The sequence below is a fragment of the Mauremys mutica genome, chromosome 8 (genome assembly GCF_020497125.1).
Source record: "Mauremys mutica isolate MM-2020 ecotype Southern chromosome 8, ASM2049712v1, whole genome shotgun sequence".
NCBI lineage: Eukaryota > Metazoa > Chordata > Testudines > Geoemydidae > Mauremys > Mauremys mutica.
In genome coordinates, this window is record NC_059079.1 from 86,975,973 (window position 1) to 87,000,701 (window position 24,729).

At 37.7% G+C, this 24,729-nt stretch overlaps 1 protein-coding gene across 5 annotated transcripts in view; it reads right to left on the bottom strand.

The window, feature by feature from the left end:
• GABRA1 (gamma-aminobutyric acid type A receptor subunit alpha1) overlaps window positions 1-24,729 on the bottom strand; it is a 90,864-nt gene that overhangs the window by 23,186 nt on the left and 42,949 nt on the right. For 3 of the 5 annotated variants that reach the window (XM_045027656.1, XM_045027655.1, XM_045027660.1), the window contains exons 5-8: window positions 16,020-16,087; window positions 10,682-10,902; window positions 8,065-8,147; window positions 1,768-1,911 (exon numbers count right to left, since the gene is read on the bottom strand). In XM_045027656.1, coding sequence (XP_044883591.1) covers window positions 1,768-1,911; window positions 8,065-8,147; window positions 10,682-10,902; window positions 16,020-16,087 — 516 coding nt within the window. Of the gene's footprint in view, window positions 1-1,767; window positions 1,912-8,064; window positions 8,148-10,681; window positions 10,903-16,019; window positions 16,088-17,177; window positions 17,240-18,323; window positions 18,429-24,729 lie in introns of those variants that run through there. The other 2 variants (XM_045027658.1, XM_045027657.1) reach the window with 2 other exon arrangements.

A 24,729-nucleotide genomic window follows, 5' to 3' on the forward strand; every position in this document is an offset into this window, starting at 1 on the left:
CTAGGATTTTGTCCTTTGTCTTTTTATTTGCCTGTGAAGCACCATGTACACCTTTGGCACTACATAACAAATAATCGTTATTAATACATTTTAAACAGCTCTCTTAATTTGTTTTGATATTATTGCACACTTGAACTCCTTATTTATTCTGCTTAAGCTGTATCATTCCTGATGGAACTGACAAAATCATTCTTGAGCAGTGATATGAATTTTAAATTCTCTCTTTAGTTTTCTAGAGTGGACCTGCAAGTACCCTAGCAGATCCTTTTTTGTTCTGAAATGTAGTTGACTCACTAGGTCTGTTTGTAAATTCCCTAAGCTGAGTAGTCAGGGGAAGGCTGTATTAGAGGGCTCACTCTCAGTGGACTCTTTTTGTGAATAACATTTAAAAAAGCTCTCTATTTATTCAGGTGTAAATGTACTACTGTAATTGAGCCACTGGTTCTGTCACTTTCAATGTAATGTGGCTACTTCTCCTAACTGAGTGATTCTTTATGGTCCATTGACCATTCAATCCGGTCAACAGTGTTATAGCTTCTTGATACCTAACTTTCAGCTTAATACTGCTTTTAAGAAGTAGCCAAAATAAATTAATTAAATCCATTTGAAATGAATGCTGAGCAGTGGAAGAGCAACATTTTTCATCCTGCCCAGAAATCATAGCCATATGATACTGTGATGGTGAGTGAGTGCTGTTTGTTTATACCTGACAGCAAATAGTTTTGCACTGGAAATTAACAGATCAGATGTAATCATCTGTGAGTAGCACCAAAAATAAAATTACTTTGCACTTATCCGTAGTAACTTCAATTAGGGGATCTCAGAGCTTTGAAGATACAATAATAAATTTAGAACTGAAGCACAGAAAAATATTTAATGACTTCCCTAAAGCCATACAATAACATCTATGGCAGAGCTGGGACTTGAATCCAGATTTTCTGACTCAGGATCAGGTTCCTTAAGAAAAAGACTATTCTTCTTCTATCATAGATTTCATGGGTGAACAAATAAAAGTTGGTGCCTTTTAATAGGACTTCTACATCCCACATTTGGACTTTCCAGTCTGCATTTAGGCTTGTAAAACAAAATTTTTGCACCCAAAATATCTGTTTGGGAGATGAACTATGAGATTTCAACACCCTAGTAGAGTGCTTATATTTCAAATTTAGTCTTTCTGTTATTAATATTAAGAGTCCATTTTAAGCCTACTTTACTGTAATTATTGACCTCTTGTTAATGCTAACCACAACTGCGCTTCAGTTCTCATGATGTTTTTAAAACAACAAACAGATTTGCTTTCTGCTCTTATATGGCACTATAGCATAGTACGCTTTATGTGGCATATAAGCTCCATATAGAGTGATTTATACTGAAAAAAGATGTATTCGCAAGATATTGTCCTTTCTCATAACAACTTGTAATTCTCCCTCCCCCCCGCATTCATAGCAGGAAACTATCACGGTGAGATGATAAGAATGAGATGTATACTTCCTTTTTGATTTACATTACTATATTTCTTCTAGTTAGATGCTATTTGTCACTATTGTAGACTTCCTATTGGTAAAACATTTTAACCATCAGTTCAAGTGTGAAGATATTTATTGTACCAGAATACACTGCCATTTTAGATGTCAATGTCCTCCTATTTACAATCACTTTGCATTACAATTTGTATCTTTTGCTTTCTAAGTTCTGTTCTGGCCGGTTAAAGCATCTTATCAATATAAACTTTTCTCACCCCCAACAAGACAATGCTTGATTACACACCTGTACTGGACTGAACAATTCCAGAGTCCACAGTTTGCCCCAGAAGATCGTATTGGTTCAACCGAGAGCCATCTTCAGCCACAACCACAGACCTCGCTGGTTCCCTTGTCCATTCATACACAACCTCCGCTCTGGTATAGGCATCTAATTTGAAAGAAAAATATTTCATTTCCCAGCCTTTTACATTATATTGCAAAGGTAGAGTACTGCCTTTTAAATCGGAGAGGAAGAAATCCATCTCTTCCCCATCGCATTCCTGATATTGAAAAGTCTGAGTAGATCAGACTTTGTGCAGGAAACATTAAGTGGGGATGGAGCATGAAATCTGCATTCCTTCATTCATGGGCATGCCATGAACCACTTCCATTTTTCTAGCTTCCAGACCATGATGAGAGACAGCAGCTAGACCCCTCAATACCTATATGCATTGTGGGTTGGGCCACTGGGTCCAAATAAACCTCCCCCAGCTAAGCCTCAATGGTCTCCTCTTCGTCTTCATGATTAGAACTCTACCCTCTGCATGGACACCCCATCTGTAGACCACCACTCCCCACTTACCCTGTTTTATGCGACTAAAGTGTCACAGAGGCCACAAATTCATCCAAGGCCATAAAGGCTCCGAGCTAGACTATATTATCAATTTGTATGGAGCACGTCGGGAGTGTAAATCTATCTTGCACTAGCATGACATGCACTAACTGTCTGTGTGGACCCTTGAGAACGATAGAGTGCTTTGATCTACCCCGCTTTGAAATTAGAGTAGATCAAAGCACACTAAGGAACTTTTAGTGCTTGGCAGTAGGGTCGGCATAGACAGTGCATGACAGGCTAGTGTGGGATAGATTTACACTCCAGCTTGGCATGCACTAACTGCACATATAGACAAGCCCTGAGACTGTATGGGCTTGGATGACCCTGAACTATGCTGAATATATTTTTCTATACCTGCTATCTCTGAAGAGTGCTGAAAGCGCTTATCCTTGTTCACACTTACTTACATTTATATAATTGACAAAAAGAAAGAAAACAAGCTTTGCATTTCACTATAGACTCTCTTCCTATTCTCTGCAATCCAGTTTAAGTCTAGTATGTTACATAAATGAATCAGTGGTATTGCATGTTACAGTCAAGTATTTGTGTCCTGAAATGACTAGGTCACTAACCAAGAATCAAACTATATGTGACTATTTTTTCTCTTCATGTTGTAAATGATTCATCCATCATTTTTCTTGGTATAGTTTTCTGCAATCTAATGGACCTCACTCAGAGCACTTAGTGTGGGAGCATGTCTGTGCAAGTTTGGGAGTGGCAAATGGCTAGAAGACCCTGGGCATCTTATTTACCTGACCTCACTTGTGGGCTTATAGTTTACTGTATCAGTACATAAAATGTACTTGGAAGCTGAGAAGATGGAGTTGATAGAGAGTGGTGATAAAAGGAATTGTATGGGGTTTGATCCTGCACCATTAAAGTAAAAGGGACCGTTGCCATTTGTCAGTGCACTGATTTCCATGGGAATTGGATCAGCCCTTAATAGTGTACATTATTTCAAAGTAACAATGTAAATAAGTGGTAACTTTATTGGAAACAATGGAAAATGCAAAATCATGTCCTAGTAACTGTGCAATAATTCATACATGCAAACATTTTTCCATTAATCTATATCAGCATAATGGAAGGGTGGAAATATTATTCCTCAGTTGCAAGCACTCTACTGATTCTGGAATATGAAGACAGGTTAAAAGACAAGGACCTGAATTTCAAAAGTGCTGAGAACCTAAAACTTCATTAGAAGTCATTGAGAGTTGAGGGTGCTCTGCTCTTCTGAAAATCAGTTTGTATTTTCATATAACTACAGTATTACAGATTCATAGAATCATAGAACCATGGGGTTAGACAGGACCGCGAGGGTCATCTAGTCTAACCCCCACCAAGAGACAGGATTTGTTGTGTCTAAACCACCCAAGACAGATGGCTATCCAGCCTCCTTTTTAAAACATCCAGTGAAGGGGCTTCCCCAAACTCCCTAGGCAGTCTGTTTCATTGTCCTACTGTTCTTATAGTTAAGAAGTTTTTCCTAAGATTTAATCAAAATCTGCTGTGTTTTAGTTTGTACCCATTGCTTCTTGTCCTGCCCTCTGTGGCAAAAGAGAACAATTTTTCTACATCTTTTTTTATGGCAGCCTTTCAAGTATTTGAAGACCGCTATCATTTCCCCCATTAATCTCCTCTTTTCTAAACTAAACATACCCACTTCCTTCAGCCTTTGCTCATATGGCTTGCATTCCATCCCTTTGATCATCTTTGTCGCTCGCCTCTGGATCCTTTCTAGTTTCTCTACATCCTTTCTATACATTGGTGACCAAAATTGGACACAGTACTTCAGCTGAGGCCTAACCAGTGTGAAGAAGAGACTTGTCAGCTTTGGTTTCAAATTCATTTTGTGACGTTTTCCCCCCAAGGTAGAGATGCAGGTATTAGATAAATGACAACATATGCCCTATGCCCTTATTACCACTTCTGCTTTCCTGAGTGACATTGGTTTTGTATGAATGGAAGATGTTAACTGAACTGACAACGGATTTTATGCATAGAGGTAAGGAGAACATCTGCCTTTCTGATATTGTTCTTGCCAATATATGTCTTTCTGTTGTTCCAGAAGCCTCTTAAGCATTTGTTATAAAGTGCCCCAGTCAACTAGAACCTCCTCCCACTTAGGATGATATTTTGGTAAGTTATTTTAGCTTTGGAGCATTTACTGGCCTTGACAACACCGGCAGAATCCATGGAATATATGTTACACCCCCGATGCTGTGAGACCTTTCTGGAATCAGTTCGAGAAAGAAGTATAGAATGATGAAGAAATGAAAAAGCTTTCGTCCAGCACAATTCAATACAGACATTGCTGGGCAATCACTGCTGTATCAAGCCATTAGCTATAATACTAAGATTTTAGTTTATGGAGTGGCTTTTGTGACCATGAGAAGCCTTTATTCAGGCTAATATTCTCTTGGACCCATTCAGACATGTTGTGTGATTTAGTCAAAATATGCAGTGTTGGTGGTCCATGAGTACTGAAATATGCCTCCGACCTTATGAGTAAGTGTAAGGCCTGGCCTCACTTTTCCTGAGTGTATACCTCACCACAGAAAACTATGGTCATGTTTAGCCATCTTCCCACCTTCATGTGAATATGAAAACCCATTTCTTTTCCCAAAAAAAATGACCTGGAAACTGTATCGCTCAGCTGATAACATGGCAAAAAATTTCCAATACTCTTAGATAATTCAGAAACTGCTGAAACTAATATACTAATAATGGAAATGAGACTGCATCATGAATACATTCTGCTCTATGTATGTGTGTTTAAACTACCCAGGCTTGGGTATCAGCAAGGTAAATAGAAGAAGAAAATTTGAGACTCGGGGAGACAATGGGCTAATTAACTAGGCTTTAACTTCAAAGTATGGCTGGCCAGAAAACCAGAATTTTGTTTCATGAAAAATTTAAAGGTTTTGATGTTTGTTTTTGTTCCATAATGGAATGAACCAAAGACCTTTTACATTTTTTTTCTGACTGTTATACCCCAGAACAGCCAATATTCAGGGTAGTTTCAAACAAAACAGGGACTTGAACCTGAGTCACCCATATGCAAAGTGAGTGCCCTAACTGCCAGGCGATTGGCTATTTTGAGATATTGGTTTCCCTCATTTTGCCCAGAAAATCTGTCCTAAACCTTAGAAACTGATACATTTTTGCTAATTTGCGGGGGCAGGGGAGGTTCATAAAACAGCATTTTCCTAGGGAAAAACATTCCATCAAAAAATTCTTAACCAGTTCTAATTCTGAGACCTCAGCTCCAATCTTAGGGCCAAATCACCCTCTTTGGGGAAATTAACTGTGTAGCATACTGGAAACTGTCAACGTTTTCTCCTTATCATGCCATTTAGGAAGAAAATGTTTGCCCCCTCACCCCCAGGTGATTCAAGAAACAGGTAGTGATTTCAGATCCCTGAAGACAAAGGAATTGTGGGTAGAGGACCTGTACTCCCACAATGACTCCAAGCTACTACATAAGCCAGCAACTTGGTAGCATAGCTTTTTCTAGCCACCACACCTGGAAGCCACCTTAAAGTGGGGGTTCTATTGCACCAAGCATCTTAATGAAGACTGGATCACCATTAACTGATTCACAAAGTCTCTGCAAGGTTGGTGTTGAGATGATATTGCATAGATTAGCTATAACCTTTATTCATTCATCCAAAACTACAAAACCCAGTCTCCAGGGAGCCTCAGAGCAGCAGAAGCGAAATGATGCCAGGAAGGCACCACCCCCTTTCTCAGAGGAAATTCATTTTGTTCCCTCAAAAGGGATGCCATTTGTTGTACGTTTTACAAAACAGTCAATATATTTGATAGTGCCTTGCACAAGAGTCCAAGACTGCAGTAGCAGGGCTGTTAAAGTTCAGTGTGTGTTTTGGTCATGGAGTTTTGTGAAGGAAGCTTGGAACATACCAACTCACATCATATCTGGCTCCGAATAACAGTACTAAGGTTTGACACTCTTCTTATTGAAGTCATTGGTAAAACTCCCATTGACATCACTGCAGAATCCGACCCCTACTCCCTATTTAGTTCATTTGAAGAGCAATCATACACACTGATGATAATAAAAATAATACATTTTAAGAGTATAGGGCAGAGGAAACATGATCAGAGCCATAAATAATAATCTAAAGATATTTTTGTTTGTTTTGTTTTAATTTTGTATTAAGGATTTTATATTTGTACATGCTTTCATTTTATTTATCCTGCTTCCATCCTTATTTTGTTTGTATCTACAGAGAATTCCTTTCCCATTTGCTTGTGAGAACTTGCCTTGTACATCTGAAAATCCAAACACTTAGTAAGATAAGACTAGCCTAACCTGGACTTGTGTAACAGCCAGCCAGAGAGAGCCTAGACTAGAATAGAGAGTCTGTAAAGAACATTTAAAACAAATGTAACATATTTGGTAGGCACCCTGATACATCAGTTTTCTCAGAACACTGTTAGACATATGCCCTATTATAGTTGGAGGTTTTATTTATTTTCTTCTGTTTCACAGGAGATAGTGAGAAATGTTTCCTGGAAGAGCTGAAAGAAAGTTTGACATTCAAAAGGTACCAAATTCTGGCCAGCTGCACTCAAAGTTTCTAAGCTTTTTATTCTCTGAATCCCAGCAATATACAAAATTGTGTGTAGAAGACTGGTAGCTGCCTAAAGGCAATACATCAATCCTTTCTTAGAGTAAATATAGGGCCATTCATTTCAAGGTAAATTATCACATTGTCTGGTACCCAGTGAGGAATGAATTGAATGAATAATTATCCATTATCAGTGAAATGACCACTGAAAGAGAAATAGCCATTGAGGAAACAATTTGTATCCTATTAAATGTTCACTCATTTTGTCGTCTTTTTTCATGTTGAACTGGATGAAATAAACTCCTCCTGTTATTTTTTTCTGATCCAAGCACTTTCTCACAATTCAGCTTTTTGATATGTGTATTTTAATAAATAATTTTAAAACAATATATCTGCAAAATGGGAATATTTGTGATGGATGACTCTCAAAAGAGTCAAGAATTTGGTTTCAGGCAGGATGCTTACCTAAACTGAACCTCTTCAGAGAAATCCTTGTCCCACTGGAGGCAGCAGCAAAACTCCAAATGAGATCAATGGGGTTCAATTTTCAACCTATAAATCTGCTAATCTGAGCTAGAAATCTTGAAAGAATGAGACTCTCTCATGAAATTTATAAGGTTTTTATCTCCAGAAGTGCGAAAAGATCACCTTTTTTTCATTATACCTCTGCTTTAGTTCCAATTTTTAAAAAAAGTGATAGGAATATTTGCACACCTTAGAAAAGAATTGATTCGTATTTGATTTCAAAAATGTGCAAATTGGGGGGAAAGAGGTTCACTTTTATCTGAATCAGTTCATTCATCCATGGGTCTATATCATTGATCTTACTTATTCTCAAACTAAAATTCAGTTGCAGTCAAGTTTAAAGTGGGTTTCTATATGCCATGCTGCAACTACATCTTTGGAGTGTAGCCATTTCTCTCTTTGGCTAATGCCTAGACAAGATGTTGGATTATATTTAGTCATGTAGAAAATATTCATTTAAAAAAAAACTGGAAAGATTGAAAAAATACAAGCATTTATGTTTTTAAATAATCTTCTGGTCTGATCTGATGTGAAATATTTGTAAGGTGGCCATAAAAGGGGGAACCTGAGTTAAAAGTAAACTTACAGCTTCCAAATTTCAATGGGCAAGCATGTGCATCCATTGGAAAGTCTTCTAAGTGCATTGGACATTCTGCTCTCACAGTCAGTCTACAATGGATTCATAAGCAAAAGAAAAGATTATAGCTTTATGCAATTAACAAACAAAATTATATATATACAATTATATAAAGGAATATTTAATAAATACAATTATAAAATACATTTGCTAAGTGAGTAACAAGAGAAATCCAAAGAATTATTGTCATATTTCACAAAGTTCTAAAAGATGGTTTGGAACAAATTTTTTAAAATGTGACTTTTTTTTTCCCCAATAAATTTTTGCTCAGCTCTAGATGTTGCTTGACTAGACTGAAATCTTCCACAAGTCTTCTAATATTGTTTAATTTGTTCCTGAAGTCTTTACTCAGGCAAAATTCTCATTGACAATAATGGGATTTTTGCCTGAGTAATGGGAGTATCAGGACAAAATGTTAAAGAGTGTTTCCTCTTCAGTAGCTTTGTGCTTGGCCAATTATCCAGTTATTTACTATCATCAGCCACAGGCATCAGATGTTGCAAAATAAGCCTTCTTTTCATATCAAAGATGTTTTACAATATGGACCTGATGGCCCACTGGCATTAATGACATGCTTTCCACTGAGTTCAATGGGCATTAGATTAGGCCCTCTTTTTCTAAATGTCTGCCTCAGTTTGGAAATTAACCTAAATCAATAGATTGGTACAAACATTGCAGAAGAGTTGACAACCTAGGAAGAATGAACTGGAAGTGTAGGTTTGAAAACTTCCAAATAAAGTTTTCAAAATTATTTTCTTTGGTAGTCCACAGTAAATGATTCCTGAGGCCACACAGAAAGTTTGAACACCCACTTCTTAAATCCCAATTGACTGCTACACTGAACATGAAATAGAAATGTAAGTCTGTAGATGCACTTTGCCCATTTTAAGCACAATTCTTTAGAATGTCCAGTGCCAATTTGTTAAAGAGATGTATTGGTGATAATGACAACCCAACAGAATCAGATGTTCATTATATATATAGGACTCAGACACTAAGAAATTATATGAAACTGCATACTCCTTACTTGGACAAAACTTCCACTGCTTTCATATTATATACTTCTGTAATCTCTCAACAACATAAACACTTGGGGTAAAATCCTGGCCTTATTGAAGTGGTTCTAATGTGGTTTGGGGATTGAAATTTACTTAAAACAAAAACCTTGTTGCTGTATTAGCTTGGGATAAATTCAAGCTAAGCTCCTGATTGATAAAAATAAAGATGATTGGCTTGGATGCAAAAATATTGCTCAGTAAGACAGGTAAAATAGAGAAGGCTTATGACAACAGGATTTATATTGTCCCTGAAAAAGTCAAGCACCACACATCAGCAAGGAAAGGACAGTAATAACAGAATACTATATAGAGATTGCATGCCTGCACTTTTACAAGTGAAAGGTGAGGAAGACAGAAATAATAATGGTTAAAAGGACATATTTGAACAATGCACTGCAAAGTGGTGTTTTTGTGTATTAGGTCCCTAACATCCAAGGTTTTGGGGAGACAAGAAAAATTGACCTAAACTTGTATCACTGCCAGATGAAAAGGTCCACTCCAGCTTAGACAGCATTGAAAGATGTTTCAGAATAAATTGAACATATTTACATGCTCCCAGGAGCATGGAGATTTGGATTTCTCAAAACACTGGGGACCAGCTTGATTAGTCTAAAGAATTATTTTATACTTTGAATCCCAGTAAGACAAAACCTGTAGACTGGCAACTGTCTAGATGCCAAAAATAGGAGTACAAGCAAACAAAAAACCAACATTCCTTTCTGATTGTTTGTTATAAGGCTTTTCAATCCAAAATTGTTAATCTTTGTGTTCTGTAACAACGTGTGGAATGAATTGGTTATTTACTTTGCTGACTAGCATTTAGAACAAGTTCATAATTATCCAAATTCTTCATGAGTAGAATGATACATTTCTAATAAAAAGAGTAATGTCTATCAATGAAACAACGTGTTCCCCAACATTTTCACAAATTCTTCAGACCACTTGGTTTTCCTGTTATGTCTAAAACAATGAATGTCCATTTTTAGACTATAATGTCCTATATTTCCCATGGAACAAAGAAAGTGTGCAAAAACCTCTGTGCCCTCATTTTTCTAGTCCTCAGCGTCTGTTTTCCATAGCATTCAAAGAAAAAAAAAACTTCTTTACATTTTAGGCCTACTTCACTAGAGTGTGAGTAGCAAACTTTCAGGCTTCATTGTGATTTTAGGCTGGGATTCTCAAAAGAAACTCCAATTTCAGGTCCATTAAAAGCTAGTTGATGCTCTAGGCCTAATTCCCTTAGGTGCCTTTCAAAATCACAGCATTAAAGCACAGGTAGGTAGTGTAAAAATGGCCATGGTTTGGCATGAGAAAAAAGATTACATAGTAAACTCCTGAATTTAAATCAATTATTGTATGGCCTATTGTGAAAATAATTAATAAGCCTAAAATTCAAACATGCAGTAATCTTTCTAAAGAAATACTTCTTCATTCTGTCTGAGGAAATTGTACTGTAAAAAATTAGTAATTTCAAATGAAATGAAAAAATACTGCATTCTTATTCTTACCTCATTGTATACAGCAGTGTCCCATCCTCTGTAATTCGTAGTAGTTTGTTAGGCATTGTCATGTTGTGAGCCACTGATTTCTTTCCATTGTGGAAAAAAGTGTCAGGTGTCCAAATCTTGCTGGCCATTAAATTATTTAGCCGGAGGACTGTCATGGGTCCTTTGAATTTTAGTCTCTCATCTCTCCAACTTTGACGGAAAAATACATCTATTGTATATTCCTAGAGCAATTAATACAACAGGAAAACTCTCAAGATTGTCATATTTTGCAATGCAAGTTTGTGACAGGTAAACTTTTAGTATTTTTGTAAAATCAAAATTATGAGAACAGTATAACATGTCTAAAGATTGTTATTAAGATGGTTATGGCTTTGGTACTCATTTAAACTAAAAAAAGGTTAGGAATAAATTTAGAAAGGATTGTGAACAACAAGTAAGATATGAGTTTACCATAGATATGATATTTTAACTGCATATGCTGAAGCATTATTTAATAGAGTTGGAAAGTATTTGTCTCTTGCTATAAAATAAACCTTTGTGAGACTGCAGCTGGAATATTGCCTTCAGTTCTAGCCATATGTAGCCAAGTTGTGAGGAGTTCAAGAGATCACTGAAAATTATGGTAGGAATGATTTATGAGGAAAGAGTACAAGCGCTCATTGCTCAGAATCACTAGACTGTACAAAGAGAAGTCAAAGGAAGATTTGGACCAAACTTGTCGCTTGCCCAGGCAACGATTGAGGAGATGGGGGAAGGGACACAATGCCTGATTCTCTCCTCATTTACAATAGTTTGAAAGTAAGGTATTACTCCTGATTTACATCAGTGTAAATGAGAGGAGAATTCATCCTTGACAGTAACCATTGCTCATTAAGGAATGAAATTTTTTTTTATCATGGCACAAAGCAGTATAACCAGAAGTAATAGGATGACATTACAAAACAGCTGTAATATATATATATATATATATATATATATATCTCGAGTGACAGGAAAGATTTAATATTAGACTGGATGAAGTATGATAAAATAATTTGTAGGAAATAATCGTGTACTGACATGGGGCTAACCTATGTGACTTTAAACATCTCTTCCATCTGTAACTGCTATGATGCTGTGATGAATTTGAAGCTATTGAAAAACACTGCAATTTAAAATGACACTGTGCAATCATCCATTGTTTTTGGCTGAAGACTGAGGCTCCCCTTAGACTTTTTGACAAAGAACCAAAGGCAAACCATGAAGGAAAATGGCCCTGCCATCACTGAAAATGTATAGATATATATTACACATACAAGTAACAGAACTACACATCTATCCAAGAATACAGTCGGGAAAGACAGGCACGCTGGAAAGAATAATGGAAGAAATTAGGTTCCACACCACACCGGACTCCAGCACAACAGACCACCTTTAAATCCTCCATTTATTTTTAACAAATGTTAGTATTTCATGGAGCAGAAACCATTGTGAGATGTTTTCTAATCAGTAAATTATCAGCTGCATTACAGGCTATTTAGACTGGAAAGGTTACAGTATGTCTTTGTGCTTCATCTGTTATCTTGGTATGATATTCATAATCAAATACCTTGCACATAGTCAAATGGTTTAGTCACATGTGGCTAAATGTTTCTTTAAGCCCTGATCCAGCAAGCCATTTTAGCATGTGCTTAATTCTAATCACATTAGTATTTTTATTGTTTTCAGTCACCTAATGACTCCTACTCCATCTCCCAACTGGGGGCAGGATTATTTGGCTACAATGGGACTACTCACATGCTTCTAGTTAAGTACATGCTAAAGGGCTCTGCTGGAAAAAGGCCCACATGAGGAACCACTTAAGTCAATGGGACTTTTGCCACTGACTTCAATGGGGTCAGGATTTCACACCAATGTTTGTACCAAAGCAGAGGTGAGAGGGGCTCGGTGGTTTATGGGCAGCAGGTGACAGGAAATTGTTGGACTTTCATTATGTTCTCCAAGCTCGACCCAAAACTTCCTCCTACACAGAGGTGTAGTGAATGATAAACACAGGAAATGACAGCCTGGCAGCATAGAAGCAATTGTTCACCCACATCTGATAACTGCAGAAAGGGAAGACAGTGGGATGACATGAAAGTTTGGAAGGAGGAGACTAAGGAGCTCAGTCAGTCACTGGATTTTGGTGCATGGGGATCTGAAGTTGAGAGATCAGGTGTGTGCAGGGCCGGCTCCAGACCCCAGCGCGCCAAGCGCGCGCTTAGGGTGGCATTTTGCCGGGAGGGCGGCAGGCGGCTCCGGTGGACCTGCGGATGCTCCACCGGAGCCGTGGGACCAGCGCACCCTCTGCAGGCACGTCTGCAAGAGGTCCCCCGGAGCCGTAGGACCGGCGACCGGCAGTGTGCCCCCTGCGGCATGCCGCCGTGCTTGGGGCGGCCAAATTCCTAGAGCGGCCCCTGACCCAAAGGCCCCATTGTGCTAGTTGCTATAGAAATATATAGGAAGACAGAATTTCTGCCCTGAGGAGCTTCGCATCTTAACAACCATGGAAGGTTTGGGGAAAGAGAGACAGACTATAGAAGGAAAATGAATGGGGTGATGGCAACCACATGCCATGTGTTCCATCTCTCTTTTTTCCTCCATGTTCATTTTACTTAGTACAGAAATTTAGTTTAAGAGAGAGTAGTAGGGTCAGTGCCAACAGGCTACACAGATATTACTGGATGCCTGAAAGGGAGATGAGACATAACTAGCAACAATTCCTTAAACATTAAAATACACCTGCCTATGTGATGCTGGTTCATAAACTCTAAGCCTCTACTGTAAAATTGCATTTTATTAACAAATCAATGCACGTCTTTGCCCAAGATTAGTGTAGTGAAAATTAAGAATGTGGTGTATGTTTATAAAATTATTATAAAATTATTATAAAATTAGGAACCATCCTATTTTTTCATACCTAGTGGTTCCTCGTGCAACATAAATTCAGATATATTGATGTTGATATATTAGTTATTTGCTTTAATATACACCTATGCTTAATTTTGAAAATAGATGACCTCATGTTCTAGTATTATATTTCTACTCAAATGCCAAGTGTCACATAAAGATAGACACGTATTAAGTGTCAAATTAGCTTCAACTTATATTCAATAATTAAATCACCTGAATCAACCAAATCTAAGTAAGACAGAAAGTTCAGCCTTGGCATAGTCCTAGATACATCAGTAAGCCTACAAGCTGTCTTGATCTTAACCTTATGCTATGAGAAGGCCTCCAGATGTACTGCTCACCAGGGTGGCATGCATTGCTGGAATTCCACAGTGAAACTGGATACCCATTTTCAGACAGTCTATCAACGCAAATAGTTGGGGAAAATGTTCATAAATATTAATTCAAATTTTAAAATGATTTTTGATTCAACCATGTTCATTCTCCTTTAATGTTTGCTTCCTGTGAACATCTGAACCAAGTTGCAAAAAGCAGCTAAGATTTTCAAATTTGGCTAGTGATTTGGGCTGCTGAACCTGAGACATTTTAAAGGATCCCAATTTTCAGAATGTACTGGGCAGTCACCTTCTGAAAGTCAGGCCCCTTTAAGGTGTCTCTCATATTGAGCACTCAAAAATGGAGGAACCCTAAATCACTTTTGAAAATCTAAACTGCTACATTTTTAGTTTAAAAGTCTATTTACTGAAGATTAATTTCAAATTGCATATTTCTATTTAAAAAAAATACTCGGGTTGCATTGTGTTGTTTGGTTATATCAATTAGCCAACCAGGGAAGAGAAGCAACTTGACATGACTTATCTAATTTATCAGCAGAGTGCAAACTGTGAATAATAGTAGGATATAAACAAACCGCAGTCCAAGAAATTGCCACTGAAGTAATTTACTTATAATTTCAAATAACAAATAAATGTAAGAATTTCACAATCTGTTTGCAGTTTACATGCAAGCAGAAGAAAGGAAAACTCACCAAATGCATCACCTGCTTTGAATGATTATTTCAGCGTTAGAGTGATCCACTCAGTACAATCAGCCTCTGTGCAGGTATGCCCCACTCTCCACTGGAAAGCAGCTGCTTCCCATCTTAGTGCATGTGCACTGAGAACATGGGTCACTTGATCCACCCGTTCTTCTGAATTACCTTTCATTGGAAAGGACTGAGCATCTAAAGGGGCAGTTAACTAGTTTGTGCAGCCCAACACACCAACACACCTGCCTGCTTTAATATCATCCTAAAAGTAATATCAGTTGCAGTTTTCAAATCAGTCGTAATGTGTAAATGGTATCATCCACTTCGAGCAACATTCAAATGGTGGCATTGGGCAAAGTACCAAAAAAGTGGCACATGAAAAATAAATAATTTTTGGAGAAACACTTTATCTATAATCCCATCATGGAATGCTATATTTTTCAGCTAGAACCTCAATTAGCTGCTGTGTAAGTGCAGCTATAGCTTTGGAGACTGGTCCAATTTATACACACAACAATTTACACACCCAAAGGAATCAGTTACTTTCATGTGCTAGTTCCTCCACTTATATTTTTCTCTTCCAGTTCTGTTCGTGTTTCAATTAGCTGGATGATTAATTTAAATAGGGAAAAAATAAAAGCCTACTTTCTTAGGATATTTCCAGTTCTCATTTTTATACAGATGGTGAAGATCTAGCAAGGTTTAGTAGCCATACATCAGCCCAGGCTTGTCAATAGTGTCCCTTCACATATGCAAAAAAGTAAAGGAATTTGCCCCTGTTTTTACATCGTTTTTTAAATTTAAGGCCAGTACCTACAGCAGCTTTGCTAAAGGTTTCTGAACATGTGACTCCCTTGTGATTATGGAGCAATTAGGCTTTGATATGCACACCATAAAGGAGTGATTCAGATTCTCGTCATTAATCTTCTTTGACCAGCCAATACCTAGGAAATTCACTTCCAATTGATTAGCAGTGTTTAATTTAAAAACATGAGTTCTACAGCATGGGCCTCAGACTGTAGGCTTACGTGTTTATCATGCTTTAAAATAATGATCTTTTTTTTAAATTGGATCAGCGGTGTGCCAATTTGGACAGAGTGATCATTCTCTCAAGGGTACTGAGCCATTCAAAATGATTAAGTATGAGAGGAATTCTATACTATGGTGTGCGTATAATGCCTGTTATAACCTCTTATTGAAGTCACAGAGGCTTCTAATTTAAGGGCACTTAAATACAGTCATAGCTAACAATAATGGTTAAGTGTAAAAGCTGACATTATTTTGGAACCAAAATATATATAAAAATGAAAGAGTGAGGTATCATGTTATTATAGAACCCCCCTAAAAATTATTACTGTAACAATATAGAATGGTACTTACCATATCATGGTCGGAAACAGGCCCAAAGCTGGTGACGAAGATGTCAGTCTTCACTTCAGTTACACGCTCTGATGAAGCAGGAAATTAGGACAGTGAGTGTCTATCAACAGCCTTCATTAGATCTAACCACCACAAATTCTCACCCGAATAGAAAATTTATTGGCTTTGATTAGCTATTCTAAAATTGGTCTACAATGTGGGCTAGATAATTTATTGCTTATAGATGTAATTTCACAGTCAATATTTCCAGCATTTTTTTTCAATGCGCTGTCACAATACAGCTTTTTGAGACATGAGCTTTTATGCCAGATGTTGAAATCTCTTTGCAGACAGGTCATAGTTCTGCTGTTAATTAACTCTTAAAATGAACCTTTAACTAATACACCTGCTTGTTTCAACAGTATAAAGAGTACTCAATAGCTAATGTTGGATTCAAAACTCATCTCATGTGTCCATATTAAGTTCTACATTAATTAACCCTCTATTTGTCTGTTACATATATGCATGTATGTTACATATTTATATAATACACAGAGACAGAGACAGAGAGAAAGACAGAGCAAATACAGTATTACGTGAAATAAAGGTATTTTTATCAGCAGGGGTTTGAGGTGGCTGCATTACTCACGAGTGCAATAGACAAGAGTGAGCCATGCAAGCCATTCCAAACAAATGCCAATTAAACCATTATACGACATCTTCATGTGTTCTATATATGCCTCATATTGTAAACAGCTATTTTATAAATGTTTTAGATTTTTGTTTAAGTTGTTATTGACAGTGCTGTTTGAATCCATTCATCATCCCTATTGCCAGGTTCCCTTTGGATCATGAGAACAGTTATATAGGCCTTTAAGGGAGACAAAAGATTAATAATAACTTAGAAACCTCTACAATTTACATAAAACTCCGTGTGTGTGTGTGTGTGTGTGTGTGTGTGTGTGTGTGTGTGTGTGTGTGTCTGTAGTGGAGTCTCCATCTCTGGCAATGTTTAAATTAAGATTGGATGTTTTTCTAAAAAATATGCTCTAGGAATTATTTTGGGGAAATTCTATGGACTGTGAGGTATAGGTGGTCAGATTAGATTATCACAATGGTCCCTTCCTGCCTTGAAAACTATGAATCTATATTCAGTTATAAATATTGCCTATCCTAGACCTCAGGCCAGTGAGTTTTTGGGGGAATTTCCAAATGTGGAAGAAGGAAGAATACATTTCTCAAATTTCAAATAAAATGACAGTTGTAAAATGTCAGTTGTTGAGAGGTCTGGAATATTAGAAGTAGTCCCAGAGAAAATAGATTAATTAGACATGGTGCAAGAGAGGTGATCAAAGGTCCATGATAAAGGATATTGTCACAGGGCTTTGTGTCAGGAATCAGGGCCTGAAGCCGAGGCAATCTCTGGGCAACCAAACAAGTGCAACTGGCCTGTAGTAGGCTGCCTGATTGGCTACACAGTCTGATTGATTGAAGGAGTCAGCAGACTGACCCTTAAGCCCAGCAACAGCAACAGTTGAGCAGCTGCTCAAAGCATTTGCCCGTGGTTGCAATAGTTCCTGCCCTAGCTTAGGACGCAGGAAACCTGATCCTAACCCTTGGCACCAATTCCTGACCACTGACTCTTGCTCTAACCACTCGGTGTGACCACCCACATCCTGTTCATTGACATGTTGAAATATATTATATAGATATCACATACATTTTACATTATACACATATTCCTTCAAAGTTGTAAAACAATATAATAGCAAAATTATTGATTTAAGAGACCCCTCTTCAAGTTCAAACTGATTTCATTTTATTGGACTTTGGTGAACTAACTCTTTAATAAACATAATTTATTGCACCTGGGAGAGGACAGTAGCAAAAATAAACTCATGTTCAACAATAAAAACAGTAGCATTAACAAAGCACAAAATCTGTATACATGAAACCAAAAGTTATGACAAGAAAGCAATAGTTGTGCATATTAATTTTATTTATATTAATTGAAAATATCTAAAACTTCTAAATATTTAAAATCTTATTTTAAAATATCCACACATTTTTAGTGGTTAATTATCAAAAGGTAATATTAGTTGTGATGTAATCCATTATCACAGCTAATGTAACAAACAATGTTATTGCATCTTTTTAGGAAGTCATCGGAGAATTTAAATAGCAGAAAAGGCAACCTCAAATATTTCTTTAAAGAAGCTAAAGACTGAAATTTCCTTGAGCTATTCTTAGTCACACAAAGCATAATATTACAGCTGTAGCTGAATTTCCTCCTGTCTTTTGAAAAGGTCCCCAGCATTATAATACCTTTATTTGCTGGCCACAAACTGTTCTAGCAGCCACAGACCAAATGTGGAATTGGGATGTGGTAGTGAAGGAACTGTTATGCTAGCTCTAATCCATATGAGGATGCCATTACAAAAAAGGAATCTTCAAGGATTTGAATTACTGTACATTTGTACCAATGGAACAGTCCAAAGGAAATTTAACACACCAGAGAATTAGGGCTCAGATGATTATTGCTCAGCAAACTATTAAAACCAACTGTAATTCATTATTTGCTGTCCACGTCAGTGCTGGTCTTAGATATCATAACACTCAAAAGGGCCTCTGACTGATGGCAGAACACGTGTAAATAGAGATTGGACCAGAACCTCACCAGGTGTAAACGAGTGTACACTAGTTGAGGATGTGGCCCACAAAATATAAACAAACATCATCCAGTATAACGTAACTGCAACTGGAGCAGTTGTTTTACTAATGATATTGAGATGAAACCAATGTAAACCTTAAAAATAATGAGTAAAATAAGTTTCTGGCTCAAACACAAACAGATATGGAAGTAAAATGCTTGGTTTTAGCTTATCAGGAATTTCATTACTTTATGGGCTTATGATAGGATCATAAACTGAGAAATAAATGAAAAAATAACATGGTGCAAACAACAGGAAATAAGCCAACTGTGCTACACACACACACACACACACACACACACACACACACACACACGGAAAATGTCCCACTTCCTTGGAGAATTATGTAACTTTGATATTTTTAACAGCAATATAACTTCGCAATTCTCTAGAGAATGAATGATTGCAAGAATATTCTCAAGAAGTGGAAGATTAATTAACATGCATTCTGCAGCATCCAAACAAATCCTTGGCACATTGCCTGCCCTGAGAAATGAAGGTTGTGACTTAGACTAAAATATAAATCATTGATAGATCATCAAACCCATTGATGCATTTTTAGGACATGGGGACGGACAAGGATCAGAATAATTCTCAGCATGTTTTTTTATTGAAAGATATAGACAATGGCAGTTTATCTGAGTAAGAAATGAATAGGATCAGAGGGCTGGATTCTTCCACCCTTATTCACATTTAGTGGCGTCAAATAATTTTAATTGGACTTCTCAATTTGAGTAAGAGTGTCAGAATAGTAAATAACTAGTAGCAAATATCTCCAATGGCCAGAGATTGGACAGTAAATGGGGAAGTTCTGAGCTACTATAGTGAATTCTTTCCCAGGTGTCTGGCTGGTGGGTCTAGCCAACATGCTCGGGGTCTAACTAATCTCCATATTTGAGGTCATGAAGGAATTTTCCCTCAGGTCAGACTGACAGAGGCTCTAGGGTTTTTTTTGCCTTCCTCTCCAGCATGGGTCACTTACTGGTTTAAACTAAAGTAAATGGTGGATTCTGTGTAACTTGAAGTCTTTAAATAATTGTTTGAGGACTTCAGTAATTCAGCCAGAGGTTATAGATCTGTTACAGGAAAGGATGTGTGAGTTTCTGTTGCCAGGAGGTCAGACTAGATCAGTGGTGGGCAACATCTGTCCTGTGGGCTGCACGCAGCCGGTCAGGGTAATCTGCTGTTTACATTTGCACGGCCGCCCACAGCTCCCAGTGGCCGCGGTTCGCTGTTCCCGGCCAATGGGAGCTGCAGGAAGTGGAGCAGGCCACAGGGATGTGCTGGCCATCACTTCCCACAGCTCCCATTGGCTGGGATCGGTGAACCACAGGTACTGGGAGCTGCGGGTGGCTGTGCAAGTGTAAAAAAACTGTCTGGCGGCCCACCAGCAGATTACCCTGATGGCGGCCCACGTCCAGCAGATTGCCCACCACTGGACTAGATGATCGCACTGGTCGCTTCTGGCCTTTACATCTATAGATTGAGACTACAGTAAGGACCTCAGTGTTTCACATACAGATATGGCCTAAACCAAAACTGTGGGTGAGTTCAGATCTGATTCCAAAGGCAATTACTATAGGTTGCCCTGATCTCTAACATGAATATTTACTGATAACATTAGTATCAAACTGTATTTGGAAAGTTTATTGTCATTGCTTAAACTCTAGACATCATGTACATTGTGAAAATAATGTGCCCTAGGATAGGGGAGCTCTCAGAGTCACAGAGTGCTTTGTAGTATCAATGTCCACATATATGGTTTTACAGTAATTATACCCAGCTCTAGTGTTCAGGAAGCATATCATCAAGCATATCATCTAGACCCAATAACTCTTATTAGAGCCTCAAAACAGTAATCAACAAAATAACTTTTACCCGTTGAATGAAACAAACACAAAATAATTTTGCTACATAATGAAGTGTAGACTAAAGTAATGATAGAATAGAACGCGAGTAACAGTAACCCTATAATCTAGGGATTATAATTATAGGGATCTATAATATATGTTTGAGCAATAACTACAAAGATCAGAATCCATAAGGGATATCAGGCTAGATCTTCCAGTCAAACCCACTCTTCTTCTTCCCATACTTCTTCCATGGAAGACTTTATGAAGGGGACATGTTACTTTTACAATTGTGCCAGGCTGAAAGGTCACAGATCCCAGTGAATCCCTCAAGTGGCAGGGGAGGAATGCACTCATGTGTGGAAGGAACAGCCTAAAACCCTATAGGTGAATATGGTGTCACCCTATAGATAGCAGGGCATCTGTGAAGAGTGCCTGGCCCTCTGCATACCAACCTAGTCTCCCCTTCCCAGTCTGTGGCCTTCTCACCCAGTTCAAAGCTGTCAGCTGCCCACACCCTCAACCTCCATGTTCACTAGCCCCAGATCAGAAATTAATGGAGCATTCATTCTGCCTGGAAAATCTGAGGTTTCCCTAGTGTCACTTATAGCAGCTACTCCTTGTCTCTACCCACAGACATTTATCCACTCCACTCAAATTACCACAGAACCTCAAAATTTTGTTGGTCAGGCAGACGGTTTCCTGGGCACTTAAGGCTCCACTTCCACTCCATATGTTGCCTCCTTTCCATTGCTATCTCTGTACCTTTGATCTGTTTTCCACCATACAGGTGAAAGGATCATAGGAATCAATTTGTTGTATTTAGTCTGCTTCTGAACATGTTTAATGATGGGGCTCAGCTAGTTCCCTTAGTAAATGATTCTATTCTCTTACTGATTTCCCTCTTACATTTTTTCCTAATGTCTAAGTTGATTTTCCCTTTTCCAGTCTGTTACTCCTCCATGCAATTCCTTGCCCCATTGCTTCCAATAAATTATTACCCCTCATATACTTATAGACATTCACTAGGCTGATCTTGAACATAGCCCCTCCTGATCTTCCTTTTGTGTTTGCAGTTTTTTCCAGGCACAAATAACTGTAAATGTAGTTTTATGTCCACATTTATGGATGGACACAACTGCTGCTATTTACTGTAGATGTCAGAGAGGCAGACATCTAAATGACTATGTGGCTTGAAAGCTTGTCTCTCTCACCAACAGAAATAGGTCCAATAAAAGATTTTAACTCATCCACATTCTCTCTCTTCATTCTGTACCACAATTATTTACAACCTGGAAATTGCAGGTGCAAAATATAGAGCTGCTTTTTAGAAATCCACGCTGCCATTTTTTTCTATTATGTGCATTTTCAGTTATTGTGATTTAACTTCATGGGTCATCTGCTCCAATATTTTTAATTCTTTCTAACTTATCAACCTTTTTCAAATGTCAAAGTGCTCAAAGCTGTACACTCAACCTTATGTGTGGCCTTACCAAGATTGTCATTATAATCTCCATATCCTACAGTAAATCAACATATATGCTGTTTAGGTTTTCTAATAAAGGGAGATCCTGGAAGAAGATCTAATAAAGGAAAGTTCCCAACACAAGGTGGGACTTAGGAATGAAGCCACACATACTGAAAAAAACTCTAACTGGTACAAAATCCAGCAGCTCTACCACTCACATCCTGCCAGTGCTTCAGTCTTTATCCTAGCTCCCCAATGAATATGTGGTGCAGTGGAAGGTATTACTGTATTCCTTTTTGCTTGAAACATACAACTTATTGTCCACAATTATAGCATATTTTGGACTTATTTGAAAATGTTTTCAAACAATGCACAGTCAGCCTGTGGAGCTCCTTGCCAGAGGATGTTGTGAAGGCCAAGACTTTAAGAGGTTTCAAAAAAGAACTAGATAATTCATGGAGGATATGTCCATCAATGGCTATTAGCCAAGATGGGCAGGGATAGTGCCCCTAGCCTCTGTTTGCCAGAAGCTGGGAATGGGCAACAGGGGATGGATCTCATTACCTATTCTGTTCATTCCCTCTGGGGCACTGGCCACTATCGGAAGACAGGATAATGGGCTAGATGTACCTTTGGTCTGACCCAGTATGGCCATTCTTATGTTCTTATGTTTTTTTCTTTGTCATAGTCTTCAGGATTCTTCAGTCATTCTCAGAAATACATTTGAGTAGAGAAGTTAAGATATTCCCGCAACTAAAAAATATTACATCATCAAAATAAATAAATACTATAGCCCAAATCCTTGGCTATAGATAAGAAACACAAAACACCACTCAGAAGATGGGAGGGAAGTGTGAACAAAGAAGGCTTTATGCTAGTTTTGTGCTCCCCAAATCCTAGGCCAGCTCTGGCCAGCTCTGTGCCAGGCTGGTCTCTCAGTGTAAGCTGGAGCAAACTCAGGGCTGTTCAAACTCAGCCCAGCTGTCAATGACTCAGAGGAGCTAATATAGTAGCTGGGGACCAGCAGTTGGTAGGCAGCTGGTATAGGAGATACTATACTGATTCTACACCAATGGAAGACCCCAGTTACACTGGAATGATCATCCCTAGCTGTTCATGCCATTAGGTCCAGTAGTCATTGGCATTGTTTCCAAACAGGACTGGAGGATATAGACCTATGCATACAAACAAACTAGGGTTCACCCACTAGCAATATCTGGTTGTTTCACCCTCTGACAAATTACATTTTAAATAAATTATTATAAGATTATCTTATCCCATTAACAATTTCAACAAAGAAAAAGTGTGTATTTTCTTTTTCTTTCCCTTTATCAATTTCTGTTCATACTCCTAGAAAAATTTAAAGTAATTCATGGTAGGTGCAAAAATCAAGTAAGAATTTGCACAAATATTTGTATTGAATGGGGGGAGGTCATATGATATCAGGTTTTATAATATATTCCCTTTCTCATTGCCTTCTATGGTATATGCACTTACTATAGCAGTTGACTGAAATCTAAAGTGGTATTAGTCAAGGATAAAGGAATATTTATTTCCAGACTAATCCAAGGATTTACATGAAAGCTGGCAAAATATTTGTACATCAAGTGGACAAAGTGATTACTTGTTTTGTTGCCTATTAGCTTCAAAATTACTTTTGAAATCCTTAATATAGAACAATCCATTGCTTTCTGTGGTTCTTGAAGTTTAAAGATAATCATCCCTGAAGTCAATTAGGCCACGCATGAATTTGACCCAGTGTTCAAGGACTGTGGTAAAACGGAAGAATTAACAGACACAAACTGAACGCACATACTTGTTTATATCTGATTCTTTTTGCATGGCTAGGGGATAATATATTCATTCTTTTTATAGAAAAATGTTCTTTATAATAAATACTTCTGTTTGGAACTCTATTGAAAACTAATAGATGAGGGAAAACATATATATTCAATTTTATTTTTTTCCTGGAGAGTGGAAAGGAAAACAAATTGTGGCATCTCAAAGGTCATCAGTTCAAAATCATTGCAAAGAACAAGTTTATATCTATACATGTAGAACCTTTTTCTTGAAAAGCCATCATATAAAACCAAATGATGGATCAGTGTGTTATAGCAGAACAGGACCAAGTATCAGTTTGAATGCAGATTTCCTATTCTGTTTGTGAATTCTAAGTACAGTGTATTTCCTACTAAAGAAACATGTAGAGCACTGTTATACAAGAAAGGATGGCAGTTTAACTCTTCTCCCTTTCTTTAGATTTGGATCATTAAACTGAAAACGTAATAGGCATTGTGGAACTACAGAGACAAAGACTGGTGGGCCAAATCTTGATATCCTTACCTAGCCAAAACCCTATAAACTTTACTGAGACATTTGTATGAATATGGGTGGCAGAATCTAGCCCTTAGGGTCATATTCTGTTATGACTGAAATCAATGGGAGTTTGTTTGTTTGTTTTAAGAGATCAGGCTTTTATGGGCCTGATATATAGTGCATTGAAGTTAGTCAAGTCCTGGGCCAAATTTTTTATTTCTCATTCATGCAAAATTCAGTGAATGTTTTGTTGAACTGAGAACCACATAGTTTGTCATAATTTAAAAGGTGTGTATGTGTGAGTGTTTACAGAGGGATGTGTTACTAAAATGTCTTGTATAACAAAATTGTTGTATAAACATGCAAAACAAATATGAATGTAAAAA